This window comes from Schistocerca gregaria, chromosome 2, assembly GCF_023897955.1.
Source record: "Schistocerca gregaria isolate iqSchGreg1 chromosome 2, iqSchGreg1.2, whole genome shotgun sequence".
NCBI classification, from domain to species: Eukaryota; Metazoa; Arthropoda; class Insecta; order Orthoptera; family Acrididae; genus Schistocerca; species Schistocerca gregaria.
The window spans coordinates 147775579-147792073 of NC_064921.1; the positions used below are offsets into that span (position 1 = coordinate 147775579).

At 42.7% G+C, this 16495-nt stretch overlaps 1 protein-coding gene across 1 annotated transcript in view; it reads right to left on the bottom strand.

The window, feature by feature from the left end:
• Nucleotides 1-2237: 2237 nt before the first annotated feature.
• Nucleotides 2238-16495, bottom strand: part of LOC126336565 (uncharacterized) — a 130175-nt gene continuing 115917 nt past the window's right edge. Inside the window, exon 3 of the mRNA XM_050000414.1 lies at nt 2238-4238. Coding sequence (XP_049856371.1) covers nt 4033-4238 — 206 coding nt within the window. The 3' untranslated portion in view covers nt 2238-4032. The remainder of the gene's footprint in view (nt 4239-16495) is intronic.

A 16495-nucleotide genomic window follows, 5' to 3' on the forward strand; every position in this document is an offset into this window, starting at 1 on the left:
GTGGTGTGAACTGAAACTTCTCTACTGTAACTCACAATGTTCTGAAATGGAAGTTAGCAGTAACAGCTCTAACAGTAAGGCTACTGTGTGCCATTGCATTGTCTGTTGACAAAAGTTCGTAAAATTAGAAGCACATGAACCATAAGGAAGAAGATGTCGAATGTCTGACGAGTGTTATGCAGAAATTTCAGAGGTAAATATATGGTTAACAAATAGTACGCTCTCGTGCATAAAGTAATTGCGTTTCTAAGGAGTTGACAGGAATGTTTCAAAAGGTAGATATGTTTCAAACTTACCTTATATGGTGCATCCCGGAAGAAATTCCAAGGACTCCAGCAATATTCCTTACTATAATCTTACTGCATTGGATATGTCTAATTGTAAAATGGTGCGTTCAGTAGCGTGGTTCTAGCAGTCATTCATTCTTGACCTTGTAGTGTGGCCCCATGCTCCAGCAAGGTAACACCTGTACTCATGTAGCTGCCACATCATGAGGTTTTACTAAGCGCTAGAAACACCATATAAGACACACACTACTTAGGTCTCACTGCCCGACAGAACATGCATGGGATGAAACTAAACGTGAGTGCTGTAACCTTTGTGAATTGTTTTCAATGCATCATGCTGCATGTGACATATTGTCAGAGGATATTATAAGGTTTATGTACAAGTCCTTACTGCATGCTACACTGTTCTGTCTATGAAGTTGAAAGGCTTCAGATTGTCGACGCAGATTGCACGAAATATTGTGATCTAGTAAGCGCCCCATGTCTATAATGTGTAAACAGCAAGCTGACGGATTGTAAGATGGTGCTTCAGGATGCAGAGGAAACAAGCCCGGACCATACAGGGAACAAGCTACGCCTACTTCCTACAGTGCAGGCACCTTAACCTTTGCTCAGTAGTAGAAGTCAGGCAAGGAGGGAAAGATCACTTAAATGTTGTGTGAAAGTGAAACTGAAATAGTCTTACGACTTGACATCCTAAGTGCAGCTATTCTGTACACTTATCGGAAAGAAAGGGAACAGTACAAAAAGTGAAGTACAAAACAATAATATGGTACATAGCAATAGCTGTATCACTCAGTACTGACAGCTAGATATGGATGGCTGCAACCGAAAGCAAATGACCACTATCTGAAGCCTTCCGACTTTTACCGACTTCTACTGATTCAGAACAAGGGAATCGACTGGCCAACTTGAAGTCAATATACAGTGCCAGGAGCTAATTCCTTCGGAGGGGAACATTCATTGGAGAGCGCGCATGCTCTTTCAAGTGGCAGTGAGTGAATGGGTCCTGTGAGTGAAGGCATGCAGAATTTTGAAGAACAGCATTGTGATGAACATTGGTGATTATTAAAAGTGAATTAAATGTCGATAGGTAAACAGTGGAAACTGGATGAGAAGAAGAATATGTTAGAGAACTGAAAGGAAAATATGGCAATAAGGAGTTATTGAGGAAGTTGCAGTCGGGTTTAAAGTGTGTTATGTGGTAAGGCTAATAATTGTATGTGAAAGATAGGTAACAGTAATTGTCCTATACAACGTTTCATCCATATTTTAGTAAGATATTTCCAGAATGGCACTAATTGTAGTGAAAATGGTATTGGAAAAGTAGCGATTAGAGCGATATAGAACTGTAACTTGTTAAGATTAGAATTTGTGACTATTGCATAAATCATCAATGTATATTGTTAGATGCAAACTGTGTGCATACCCTCATGTACTGAGACGCAGTGAACAATAAGAAAACTTCACGAACTTCCAGCAGCAGTATGCGCTGTAACTGTTCATTCCCACTTCATAATACTTATGTATTTTTTGACATGCTATTTTTGGAAATAACTATTTTGGCTACCTGGATGATTTGAAAGTGGGTGATAAAGTAAATAAAAGTGAAATCTGCAACTTTGGTTGGTTTTCCGGCGTACAGAACAAAAAACTAAGGACATGGAGTCGGTACTAGTGACTCAGCCACATTTCTTAACTTTCGCTAGTTTACCTGTATGTCAGTTCTTCATCTACAACCAGATAAATTCCGATTGCCTTTAATTACATTTCCGGCTGCTAATAACCAAAGAAATATGGCAAGACAGGGTGGAGGCTTACAGGTTACAAGATGAAACTTCATCATTTATCCTAATTCCCATTCCATTTAAAATGATTCTTTTGGTGTAACTATTTTTTGTAGACAAGTTCTATATCTGACTAGCATGGTAATAAATAAAAAAAACGACGTTCAGTGTTTTGTTCACAACACGTACAGTTTATTAATTTGTTACATGAATTAGTAAATAATCTAATTACAAAAAATAATTACAGTTACATAGTATTTTAAAGTTTAAGCCTTTTGTACACTCTAGATACATCTTTAAAGATACATAATACAGAAATATTTGTATTTGTTGAAATATCACAATAAAATATTTCAGAATACTTAAACTTTATACTCTATGTCCAATGATTTTCTGTATGTAAGTGTTAGACACTAAGAAACCTCGTGCTTAAAACAAAGAAAAGTGTGCGCTTCAGTGCTTTGGGTGCGATAACGGGAAAAATGACTTCTGTACTCTTACATACAGTCGGAAAATGTCGAGTGAGTGCGACCTAAAAAATTATCCCTAATTGTTCACCATTTGGAACTATAATAAGTAGGTAAATGACTGGGACAATACCGCCAGAAATACGATTTTCATACTTTTTCATGAGTATTGTACTTTCATATAAGTTTATATGTCTTAAGTAATAGTACAATAATTGCTTGTTCCGAACTTCTCGTCATTCCGCTATTCACTTTTGTATCCCCTTACAGACGTCGCACTGCTTACAAATTACGAAGGCTATTCAGTAAGTAAGGAACGATCGGTCGCAAAATGGAAACCACAGTGAAAATCCGAAAATACAATAACGCTTTTGCAGATGTGTTGGGCAGTGCCTTTAGTATGCCTGTAGACAGTGTCACATCGCTCTTTTCAGTTCTGATCGCACTGTGAGCTCGTAAAGATGACTAAAAAATAGTGTCTCCCGCCAGCTACGGGTGCCTGCCGAGAGATATCGCCTGAACTCATGCAACCCCACATAACATACATGTAACGCATTTCCTTCTTTATGTCAGTTTCCGGCCGCATACTGCAGGGGCAGTGAGGATGCTCCTGAAGTGTTTTTGATGTGAAGTCTTTGATCACCCACTGCACAGCCTGGTCTTGGTACCCTCTGATTTTTATAATGACCTCAATGTCGACGGTACATTAAACACTAATCTCCTCCTCCTCCTCCTCTGATTTTTATCTCTGCTCAAATGAACCGCTGGCTATGGAGACACAATTGTGGCACAGACAACGAGCTGCAGTTAAAAGTAGAAAATTATAAAAAAAAAAAGCACAGGGGTCTCCTTTCTATGGCGAGGGCAATTTGAAGTTGGTTTAGCGCTACGACAAATGTCTAAGTCGTACCGGCGACTATGTAGAGAAGCAGATGGAAGGCGTAGCTAACTGGTGCAAAGAAAACAGTTTTGATTTTCACTGTGGTTTGCATTTCGCGACCGATAGTTCCTTATGTTACGAATAGCCATCGAATTTTCTCCCAGAGTTTCTCGGAGTGATGTGACCTAACAAAATTTTGTAGGTGTGAGGAGCTCCTCCATTACACACAGGAGTTTTAAAATTGCCGATGGCGATCGCAGTGCCATGTTGTGCTCCAAATTGGCACAGGAGTGATGCTGAGAAGTTAAGTATCGTTATATGTTTATTTTATGCAAGGAAGTATACCGACATAAAATATTCTGATCTTAGCAGCTTTCTTGTACTGTGAAACTCCAAAGTCGAAGCTCGAGAGAGTGACAGTGTGGGGACAGGAGTCCCACGGGGATACAGTATTGGGTACCGCCGACAGTGGAATGCTGGTGGGAGGGCTTGAACATCGTGGGAAGGAGGTCGGTGTGCACAAGGTTTCGAGCACTGAAGCGGTGGTTAACTATAAGGAGTCGAGTCCAACCAGCCCAGCAACCCCACGCCCAGAGAGATGGGGTGGGCGATCACAGCGCCGAGTAGGCGGCGACTGCGGCGACGCCGAGCAGCGGCAGCACGAGGGGCGTCGCGACGCCGGCGCCGTTGCAGAGGTCGGCCGTGCAGGTGGAGCACTCCTCCTCGCGGATGTAGGCGCCGGACGGCGAAGGCGGGCATGGATCCTCGGGCTTCACCCACGCGCAGGAGCGCACCGTCTGAAGGTCGCCGTTGTTCACTGCCAACACCAAACACACATTATTGGCCGAGGGATCTTTCACAAGAGTGACGTGCGGCAGCAGAGGATCAAGTTAGTAACAGGAGAAATCTCGTATGTTATAATATGGTTAAGGCTATACCTTCACTGTTCAACAAAAGGTTGGAATATTATAGTAATATGACGTATACAATACTAGACGTCTCATTGACCTAGGCACGTCATGCATTATCCCGTTACAGCTCACACACTGGACAGTGTTTTCTATTGGCATACTTTGTGACCTTTTCCCAGGCATGTACCGAGGGAGGTGGAGCAGTGGTTAGCACACTGGACTCGCATTGGGGAGCAATCATATACAACCGCTCGCTCACCTATAGATCTGTACCTACAGATTGGATAATTGCGCAGGTCGCACCAGTGTTTAAGAAGGGTAGTAGGAGTAATCCATCGAACTACAGACCTATATCATTGACGTCGGTTTGCAGTAGGGTTTTGGAGCATATACTGTATTTAAACATTATGAATCACCTCGAAGGGAACTATCTATCGATACGCAGTCAGCATGGTTTCAGAAAACATCGTTCTTGTGCAACGCAGCTAGCTCTTTATTCGCACGAAGTAATGGCCGCTATCGACAGGGGATCTCAAGTTGATTCCGTATTTCTAGATTTCCGGAAAGCTTTTGACACCGTTCCTCATAAGCGACTTCTAATCAAGCTGCGGGCCTAAGGGGTATCGTCTCAGTTGTGCGACTGGATTCGTGATTTCCTGTCAGGAAGGTCGCACTTCGTAGTAATAGTCAGCAAATCATCGAGTAAAACTGAAGTGATATCAGGTGTTCCCCAGGGAAGCGTCCTGGGACCTCTGCTGTTTCTGATCTATATAAATGACCTGCTGAGCAGTTCTCTTAGGTTGTTCGCAGATGATGCTGCAATTTACCGTCCAGTAAGGTCATCCGAAGACCAATATCAGTTGCAAAGCGATTTAGAAAAGATTGTTGTATGGTGTGGCAGGTGGCAGTTGACGCTATACAACAAAAAGTGTGAGGTGTTCACATGAGTTCCAAAAGAAATCCGTTGGAATTAGATTACTCGATAAATAGTACAATTCTCAAGGCTGTCAATTCAACTAAGTACCTGGGTGTTAAAATTACGAACAACTTCAGTTGGAAAGACCACATAGAAAATATTGTGGGGAAGGCGAGCCAAAGGTTGCGTTTCATTGGCAGGACACTTAGAAGATGCAAAAAGTCCACTAAAGAGACACCTTACACTACACTCGTTCGTCCTCTGTTAGAATATTGATGCGCAGTGTGGGATAGTTACCAGGTGGGATTGACGAAGGACATCTAAAGGGTTGCAAAAAGGGGCAGCTCGTTTTGTATTATCACGTAATAGGGGAGAGAGTGTGGCAGATATGATACGCGAGTTGGGATGGAAGTCATTAAAGCAAAGACTTTTTTCGTCGCTACGAGATCTATTTACGAAATTTCAGTCACCAACTTTCTCTTCCGAATGCGAAAATATTTTGCTGAGCCCAACCTACATAGGTAGGAATGATCATCAAAATAAAATAATAGAAATCAGAGCTCGAACAGAAAGGTTTAGGTGTTCGTTTTTCCCGCGCGCTGTTCGGGAGTGGAATGGTAGAGAGATAGTATGATTGTGGTTCGATGAACCCTCTGCCGAGCACTTAAATGTGAATTGCAGAGTAGTGATGTAGATGTAGATGTACAAACCCGCATCCGGCCACCCTGATTTGGGTTTTCCGTGATTTCTCTTTATCGCTTTAAGCAAATTCCGAGATAGTGCCTTTGAAAAGGCATGGCCGACTTCCTTCCCCATCCTTCCCTAATCCGACACGAGGTGGTTCAGTGGTTAGCACACTGGACTCGCATTTGGGAGGACGACGGTTCAAACCAGCGCCCGGCCATCCTGATTTGGGTTTTCCGGGATTTCCCTTAATAGCTTCGGGCAAATGCCGGAATGGTGCCTATGCACGGGTATGGCCGACTTCCTTCCCCACACTTCCCTAATCCGATGGAACCGATGACCTCGCTGTTTGGTCCCCAGCCCCAAATCAACCAACCAACCAACAAACCAGTCATGTAAACATACTGCTGCCCCAGCGGCACACCGCGAGCAGTCCGGTGTGAACAACAGCTGCATTCGGTTTAGCTCAAAAAATAGTTCAAATGGCTCTGAGCACTATGGGACTCAACTGCTGTGGTCATTAGTCGCCTAGAACTTAGAACTACTTAAACCTAACTAACCTAAGGACATCACACACATCCATGCCCGAGGCAGGATTCGAACCTGAGACCGCAGCAGTCGCACGGTTCCGGACTGCGCGCCTAGAACCGCGAGACCACCGCGGCCGGCGCATTCGGTTTGTGATAAGCTCTGTAGTACACCTTATTTTTTTTTTGGGTCATCAGACTACTGACTGGTTTGATGCGGCCCGCCACGAATTCCTTTCCTGTGCTAACCTCTTCATCTCAGAGTAGCACTTGCAACCTACGTCCTGAATTATTTGCTTGACGTATTCCAATCTCTGTCTTCCTCTACAGTTTTTGCCCTCTACAGCTCTCTTTTTATACCATGGAAGTCATTCCCTCATGTCTTAGCAGATGTCCTATCATCCTGTCCCTTCTCCTTATCAGTGTTTTCCACATATTCCTTTCCTCTCCGATTCTGCGTAGAATCTCCTCATTCCTTACCTTATCAGTCCACCTAATTTTCAACATTCGTCGATAGCACCACATCTCAAATGCTTCGATTCTCTTCTGTTCCGGTTTTCCCACAGTCCATGTTTCACTACCATACAATGCTCCAGACGTACATCCTCAGAAATTTCTTCCTCAAATTAAGGCCGGTATTTGATATTAGTAGACTTCTCTTGGCCAGAAATGCCTTTTTTGCCATAGCGAGTCTGCTTTTGATGTCCTCCTTGCTCCTTCCGTCATTGGTTATTTTACTGCCTAGGTAGCAGAATTCCTTAACTTCATTGACTTCGTGACCATCAATCCTGATGTTAAGTTTCTCGCTGTTCTCATTTCTACTACTTATCATTACCTTCGTATTTCTCCGATTTACTCTCAAACCATACTGTGTACTCATTAGACTGTTCATTCCGTTCAGCAGATCATTTAATTCTTCTTCACTTTCACTCAGGATAGCAATGTCATCAGCGAATCGTATCATTGATATCCTTTCACCTCGTATTTTAATTCCACTCCTCAACCTTTCTTTTATTTCCATCATTGCTTCCTCGATGTACAGATTGAAGAGTAGGGGCGAAAGGCTACAGCCTTGTCTTACACCCTTCTTAATACGAGCACTTCGTTCTTGATCGTCCACTCTTATTATTCCCTCTTGGTTGTTGTACATATTGTATATGACCCGTCTCTCCCTATAGCTTACCCCTACTTTTTTCAGTATCTCGAACAGCTTGCACCATTTTATATTGTCGAACGCTTTTTCCAGGTCGACAAATCCTATGAACGTGTCTTGATTTTTCTTTAGCCATGCTTCCATTATTAGCCGTAACGTCAGAATTGCCTCTCTCGTGCCTTTACTTTTCCTAAAGCCAAACTGATCGTCACCTAGCGCATTCTCAATTTTCTTTTCCATTCTTCTGTATATTATTCTTGTAAGCAGCCTCGATGCATGAGCTGTCAAGCTGATTGTGCGATAATTCTCGCACTTGTCAGCTCTTGCCGTCTTCGGAATTGTGTGGATGACGCTTTTCCGAAAGTCAGATGGTATGTAGCCAGACTCATATATTCTACACACCAACGTGAATAGTCGTTTTGTTGCCACTTCCCCTAATGATTTTAGAAATTCTGATGGAATGTTGTCTATCCCTTCTGCCTTATTTAACCGTAAGTCCTCCAAAGCTCTTTTAAATTCCGATTCTAATACTGGATCCCCTATCTCTTCTAAATCGACTCCTGTTTCTTCTTCTATCACGTCAGACAAATCTTCACCCTCATAGAGGCTTTCAATGTATTCTTTCCACCTATCTGCTCTCTCCTCTGCATTTAACAGTGGTATTCCCGTTGCACTCTTAATGTTACCATCGTTGCTTTTAATGTCACCAAAGGTTGTTTTGACTTTCCTGTATGCTGAGTCTGTCCTTCCGACAATCATATCTTTTTCGATGTCTTCACATTTTTCCTGCAGCCATTTGGTCTTAGCTTCCCTGCACTTCCTATTTATTTCATTCCTCAGCGACTTGTATTTCTGTATTCCTGATTTTCCCGGAACATGTTTGTACGTCCTCCTTTCATCAATCAACTGAAGTATTTCTTCTGTTACCCATGGTTTCTTTGCAGCTACCGTCTTTGTACCGATGTTTTCCTTCCCAACTTCTGTGATGGCCCTTTATAGTGATGTCCATTCCTTTTCAACTGTGCTGCCTGCCTACTGCGCTATTCCTTATTGCAGTATCTATAGCGTTAGAGAACTTCAAACGTATCTCGTCATCCCTTAGAACTTCCGTATCCCACTTCTTTGCGTATTGATTCTTCCTGACTAATGTCTTGAACTTCAGCCTACACTTCAGTAGTACACTACTGGCCATTAAAATTGCTACACCAAGAAGAAACGCAGATGATAAACGGGTATTCATTGGACAAATATATTGTACTAGAACTGACATGTGATTACACTTTCACGCAATTTGGGTGCATAGATCCTGAGAAATCAGTACCCAGAACAACCACCTCTGGCCGTAATAACGGCCTTGATCGCCTGGACATTGAGTCAAACAGAGCTTGGGTGGCGTGTAGAGGTGCAGCTGCCCATGCAGCTTCAACGCGATACCACAATTCATGAAGAGTAGGGACTAGCGTATTGTGACGAGCCAGTTGCTCGGCCACCATTGACCAGACGTTTTATATTGGTGAGAGATCTAGAAAATGTGCTGGCCAGGGCAACAATCGAACATTTTCTGTATCCTGTATCTGTACAGAACCTGCAACATGCGGTTGTGCGTTATCCTGCTGAAATGTAAGTTTTCCTAGGGATCGAATGAAGGGTAGAGCCACGGGTCTTAAATCTGAAATGTAACGTCCACTGTTCAAAGTGCCGTCGATGTGAACAAGAGGTGACCGAGACGTGTAACCAATGGCACCCCATACCACCACGTCGGGTGATACGCCAGTATTACGATGACGAATACACGCTCCCAATGTGCATTCATCGCGATGTCGCCAAACACGGATGCGACAATTATGAAGAATGCGACCATGATGATGCTGTAAACCGAACCTGGATTCATCCGAAAAAATGACGTTTTGCCATTCGTGCACCCAGGTTCGTCGTTGAGTACACCATCGCAGGCGCTCCTATCTGTGATGGAGTGTCAAGGGTAACCGCAGCCATAGTCTCCGAGCTGATAGTCCATGCTGCTGCAAACGTCGTCGAACTGTTTAAGCATATGGTTGTTGTCTTATAAACGTCTCCATCTGTTGACTCAGGGATCGAGACGTGGCTGCACGATCCGTTACAGCCATGTGGATAAGATGCCTGTCATCTCGTCTGCTAGTGATACGAGGTCATTGGGATCCAGCACGGCGTTCCGTATTACCCTCCTGAACCCACCGATTCCATATTCTGCTAAGAGTCATTGGATATCGACCACCGCGAACAGTAATGTCGCGATAGGATAAACCGTAATCGCGATAGGCTAAAATCCGACCTTCATCAAAGTCTAAAACGTGATGGTACGTAGTAGGTGTCGCCACGGGCGCCAACCTTGTGTGAATGCTCTGAAAAGCTAATCATTTGCATACCACAGCATCTTCTTCCTGTCAGTTAAATTTCGCGTCTGTAGCACGTCATCTTCGTGGTGTAACAATTTTAATGGCCAGTAGTGTAATTTGCCGCTTGGGGGCATACAACACTTTGATAAAGTCTTATACAGCAAGATGCAGCCGATCGTTACATGTCACTCAAAGTGGTGTGTCTAAGATGTGGAGAAAATACGGAGAGACGGGAAACGTGAACAACAAATCTTTCAGTGGTCCTCCTCGTAAAACACCAATGCAGGATCGTTTCCTCTAACTGTCGGTTCGCTGGCGCCCAACACCGATTGCCAGAAGGATTTGAAATGACTTCTCCCAGGCAACAGGGATTCGTACCTCAGACCACACAGTACGTAGAAGGTTGCGTCAGGATGGTCCTCATTCCAAGTGACCAGTCAGACATTTTGCACTGAACCAACGGAACCGACGCAATCGCGCATCAACATCGGACCATTGCATAGTGGAGTAATGTCATGCTTGCTGACGAGACCAGAATTGGTTTGCGGCCGGAATTTAGACGTGTCAGGGTTTGGAGAAACGCTAAACAACACCAGGAATCCGATACGTTCAGGAAGTCCATCCGTTTTCAGGTGGAAGTGTTATGTTCTGAGCTGCAATAGTGATGGGACGGCGGACCCCTCTTATTCCCACCTGCGGCAATTTGACTGGATTGGCCAGCACAGTCCCGCAGACATGAATACAATTGAGCATGTGCGGGACCTGTTGAAGGTGGCCATTGACCAGCGTCCGAATCCACCTGACAATCTACAGGACCTCACTGTAGTTGCCATTGAGGAGTGGGACCTCATACCCCAAGATAAACTTGATGGCATCATCCAGAGCGTGCCTTGCAGAGTGGAAGAACTCGTCTGAGTGCGTAGAGGACATACTCACTATTAAAGACTGATTATCGTCATCAGGAGAGAAAGATTTTCACTGTTTTTTTTTTTTTTGTTTTTGTTTTCAAGATGTACCGCTTTGATTTGTGATGCTTTTTTTTGTAACTTCCCAAAATCTGTCTTGTTTTCAGAAGGAATTATGTTTATTTTTTTAATAGAGAAAGATGTAGAGTGAAGAGACAAAGGGAAACCCTGGTGTAGAATACCTTAGCTGATAGAATTTCACTGCCTGGAAGAAGTCGATTGGAATCTCTTTGGGAGTGGGGATGGAGTTGCATTTTATCCCTGCTACATTTTAAAGAGTGGATTCCAATCAACGTTGTCAAAAGGCTTCTGTGAATCTATTTGTGATAAAAAAGTAGCTCCTAGTATTACCCTACGTCTTCCTACGTTTCTCTGGAACTCAAACTGATTTTCCGAGAGATCTGCTTTTAGCTGTTTTTTCTTGCTTCCGTAAATAATTTCTGTCAATACTTTGCAATCATGACTTATATTAAACGGATGCTTTTCTTGGAATCAAAATTGTGGTGCTCTTCTCGAAGTCTGCAGGTTTTTCAACTTTCTCCTATATCTTGCGGAGGAAGGTGGCCAAAGCTCTCCGGAGAACCGTTGCATCTATCAGTAACGCGCAGCTCTTGTTGCCTTTTGGCGCTGATGGAGACCGACACAGGGGCCTCGCCTCAGTGCGTACTTTCCTTTGTCGGCGGAAAGGGCTGGGCGATCTCAGGCTCTTGTAACTTGAGGCCGAAACCCGAGGTTCGGCAACCATTTTCGTCAAGTCTGGGGTAACACTACACCACTGGCGTGAGCGAGCACGCGTCATTTAAGCGAGCGTCTAGTCTTTCTGATCAGGATTTCAAAACGACAGGAAATCGGAGGACCAACGGGTCAACTGGCCCGGCAGAAATGCCTTCAAGCGCTGCCGTATTTCGCGGAGTCACTAGTGGATCAGTTAAAGGTAGTACTACCGTCTAACATACGAGTATACAGTCGCTACACTCCTGCTGTGAAAAGTGTTACCACGTGACAGTTGGAACAACACGAATGCATGCCCCTAGCGGCGAGAAACTCACCCGTGACATGAGGGTTTCTTTTTATTTTCAACTTAATAAACGATATATTATATTTTTGCGTTCCTAGCATCAGTAAATGATAAAAAGACATGGATGATCGTGAAGTAAATATTATAACAGAGGAGTTTCTCTGATTCAGTGACGTAAAGTGTAACTTATTCGCGAAGAAATACTTTCGAATATATGTATAATCACAGCTTACTCGTCTGAAAGCAAAGGAATAAAAACAAATGTTTCAGGCATAAGAAGTAGGTTTCTTTTGTTGCCCGTTCTTATTTTGGTAGGCACTTTCCTTGACACGTAAAAATTTTGCATGGAGCTCAGTCATTCACATAATCTTACACTGCACTCGACTTTTTAATTCCACGAATATTTTTGTACATGTAATTACTTTTGTTTCGAACGCGGATGTGTTGAAGATTCTTGACGTTTATGGTTCAGATGTAGCAACCATTGTGGAATCGGTTTCTTCTGTGTTAGAAAATAGTTTTATTGCCTTTAACATTTTATTATTACACCTGTGTGGTTTTCCCTTCAGCCACACTTGTGGTGGCTCATTTGGTACCTTAAATAATGTAGGTAGTCCCATTCCACACAATTTATCTAAGTTCCATGCACACTGATTTGACTGGAAGTGAAGTGAAGAAAACTTCACGTTGTTGTTAGATGCACGACTCTCTCTGCAAAATGTCAGGTCTTTAGCTGTTTACTAGACTTTTTTCGTTCTTTAAAGAAAACGATATTTTTCGTTTAATATCTGTAGGTTACAAGAAACTCGCGAATAAACTGTCCTTTAATGTACCGTTTCGTACCTCCCAGGGTTTCTAGGAAACTGAAGGAAGGTAAATGAGGTGTTATTCTACAATCAGTTTCAACTTTATGGCAGTACATACGCTCCAACATTGTAAGAGCTATGTTACGAATCACTATAAGCCATATTATTCATACTCGTCCGATATCATATTCAGAAGTTTAGCTTTCTGTTCGACTGGAGCGCTGCTGTCGCGATGTATAGTAAAAATGAGCAGGAGTGTCGTGACTGTATACAGGATATGTTACACTTTGGTATTACTGCCTATAAACAATTGACTGCCGGAATTCGTCCAAGCAGCTGGAATAGGTTGCTAGCAGGCTGGAGACACGGTTACCTCGCTTTAAATTGAGAACTTCTGTTGTTTGATTCGGTTGCAATCAGTACACTAGAATACTGTCTCCCGGAAACATGCTCCGGTTTATCGAGATAAAGGTTAACTGCTGGGAAGACAAGTTCGACCTTTCCTGAAAAAAAAAACTGTCAAAAAAATTAGAAGCAGCCCAACAGCACGGGGTATCGCTTTGAAACCGCGTAAGCACGGCTCCAGCAATTGCAATAGCCTCAGTTCGTCCAAGACCTTCATTCAGGTATGCCATAACCACCCAAGGCCAGTCGCTGATGGTTAGAGCCCGTTTCTTTTCCATCATCAGTCTTCTGACTGGTCCGATGCGGCCCGAAAGGAATCCCTCTCCTGTGTCAACCTCTTCATCTCTATAGTACATACACGCTACGTCCTGGATTATTTGTTGGATGTATTCCGATCTCTGTCTTCCCTTACAGTTTTTATCCTCTTCAGTTCCCTCTTGCACCATTACGGTTATTACCTGTTTCTTAACAGATGTTCTATTGTCCTATCCCTTCTTTTTGACAGTGTTTTCCTTATGTTCCTTTATTAGTCCCTTATGTTGAGAACCTCCTCATTCTCTATATGACCGACCCACCTAATTTTCAACATTCTTCTGTAGAACCACATTTGAAACTCTTCGATTCCCTTCTGCTCCGGTTTTCCACTCTCAATGATTCACTGCTAAACGGTTCTGTACTCCAAACGTACATTCTCAGAAATTTCACCTTAAAATTAAGGCCTATGTTTGATACTAGTAGAATTCTTTCGGCCAGGAATACCTTGCTTCGTTCGTCATGGGATATTTTACTTCCTTAACTTCGTCTATTTTAGAACCATCTATTTTGATGTCAAATTTATCGCTATGTAATTTCTGCAACTTCTCATCACTTTTTCCTTTTTCTGGTTTATTCTCAGTCCATATTACGTATTGTTCATTCCATTCAACACTCTTCTTCAGTTTCACTAAGGATAGCAATGTCATCAGCGAATCTTTTCATTAATAGTTTTCACCCTGAATTTTAATCCCACTCTTGAAACTGTCTTTTGTTTACATCATCTCTTCTTCGGTGTATAGGTTGAACAGTAGAGGCGAAACACTGCATCCCTGTCTTACACTCTTTTTAATCCAAGCACTTAGTTCATGGTCTTCCACTCTTATTGTTCCATCTTGGTTCTTGTTCATGCTGTATATCACCCGTCTTTTCCTGTAGTTTACGCTTGTTTCTCTTAGTATGCCGAACATGTTGAACTACTTCACACTGTCGAACGCTTTTTCTATATCGACAGATCGTTTGAGTGTACTTGACTATCTTGAGTGTTGCTTCCAATCCCAAGAGCAAATCAGAACTGCCTCTCTGGTATCTATATCTTTCCTAAAGCCAAACTGATCGTCATCTAACAGAGCCACAGTTTTCTTTTCCTTTCTTCCGCATATCATTATTATCAGCAGCTTGCATGCATAAGATATTAATCTGATTGTGGGATAGTTTTCACATCTGTCTGCCATTGCTTCTTCGGAATTATATGGACGCAATTATTCCGAAAGTGTGATATTACCTCTCCAGTCTCATAGATTCTACACAAGAACTTGAATAATCGTTTGGTTGCCATTTCACCCAATGATTGTACGAATTCTGATGGAATGTTATCCATCCCTTCTGCTATATTTTACGTCGAGTATCCCAGATATCTTTTAAATCTGACTCTAGTACTAGATACCTTATATCTTCCTTATCGCCTCCCGTTTCTTTTACCAACTCACTCGACAATTTCTCCTTCTCACAGAGGCCTCCAGAGTAATCTTTCCTCTGCGTTTAACAGTCGAATTTCCATTGCATTCTTAATGTTACCACTCTTCCTTTTGAATTCACCAAAGATTGTTTAGACTTTTCTGCATGTTGACTCAGTCCTTCCGACGACCATTTCTTTTTCGATACCTTCACATTTTTCCCGCAGCCATTTAGCCTTTCACGCCCTGCAGTTCCTATTTATTTCATTCCTAAGTGATTTGTTTTGCTTTATTCCTGTCTTTTCCTGAACGTTTTTGTACTTCTTTCTTTCGTCGCTCAGTTGAAGTATTCGTTCTGTTCCCAAGGTTTCTTTGGTGTTACCTTCCTTGTACCTATGTCCTATGAGGATCCCGTAGAGCCACCAATTCGTGGCGACGTTGATTGCTATGTATAAACCGCTGTTCCAAATAGACCCGGACGTTTTATATGGAATTAAGAATGGTTTTATATGGAATTAAGAATGGATGATTTAGCAGACCTTAGGGTGTTGGAGAGGGTGCCCAGTTGTTCGTTCAACGAAGAATGTGTGTGTGAAGTCCCATAAATGTGGCTATTGTCACCTTGGAAAACTGGAGTGTTAAGAGCATCCTCAATTTTCGTAATAAATGTCATGTTCACATTAAGATGAACGATGGCAGCAGGTCATTGTACTGAAAACCCAATTATCACACAATCATTTACGAAATAAACCACACTCTCCACACGCTAAGGGTAAAATGCCCCACTGGGCACTTGACACATTGCATCTTTAGACCGCGGGCGCTGATGACCGCGCAGCTGAGCGTCCCACAAACCAAACATCATCATCATCATCGTCATCTTCGGACCAGACTATTTGCCTTCTGTCAGCCGGTTCTTCTATCGTTCGATCCATTGAAGATGTGCATCAGCATGTGCCACTGTGACTATAGCTGGAGTCACGAATGATGACGGTCGAATTTACTCTTTTTCTGTGCAACTACGTCATGAATACTCCCACAGCCAATGAGTGGTCAGCACTGTTCTGAGTGCTCTGTTGTGAATGTTAAAACACGGTTTATTGTATAAAAAGGGAGAATAGTTCTAAAAGAAGCAATAAAATGAATGTGAATGCCGTAGCCAATACGAGTATTATGCGTGATGGTAGTGAGTTACTTAGTCAATATTTATTCCAGTTCTTGCGAGTTGTCTCCGCTAATAGTGGTAGTAAGCGACAAATTCTACATAAGCAAAGGAGAAAAATGTTGAAAATTAAGTGGACTGGTAAGGAAAGGTATGATGAAGTTCTCTGAAGAATGGGTGAGTAAAGGAATATATGGAAAACACTGACAAGAAGATGGGACAGGATGGTAGGACTTCCGTCAAGACATCAGGGAATACCCTCCACGGTACTAGAGATGACTACAGAGGATAAAATATGTAGTGAAAGACAGGGTTTGGAATACATCCAGCAAATAATAGAGGACGTAGATACTAAGCGCTACACTCAGATGAAGAGGTTGGCACAGGAGAGGAATTAGTGGCGGGCCATATCAAACCAGTCAAGAGAATGATGACTCAAAAAA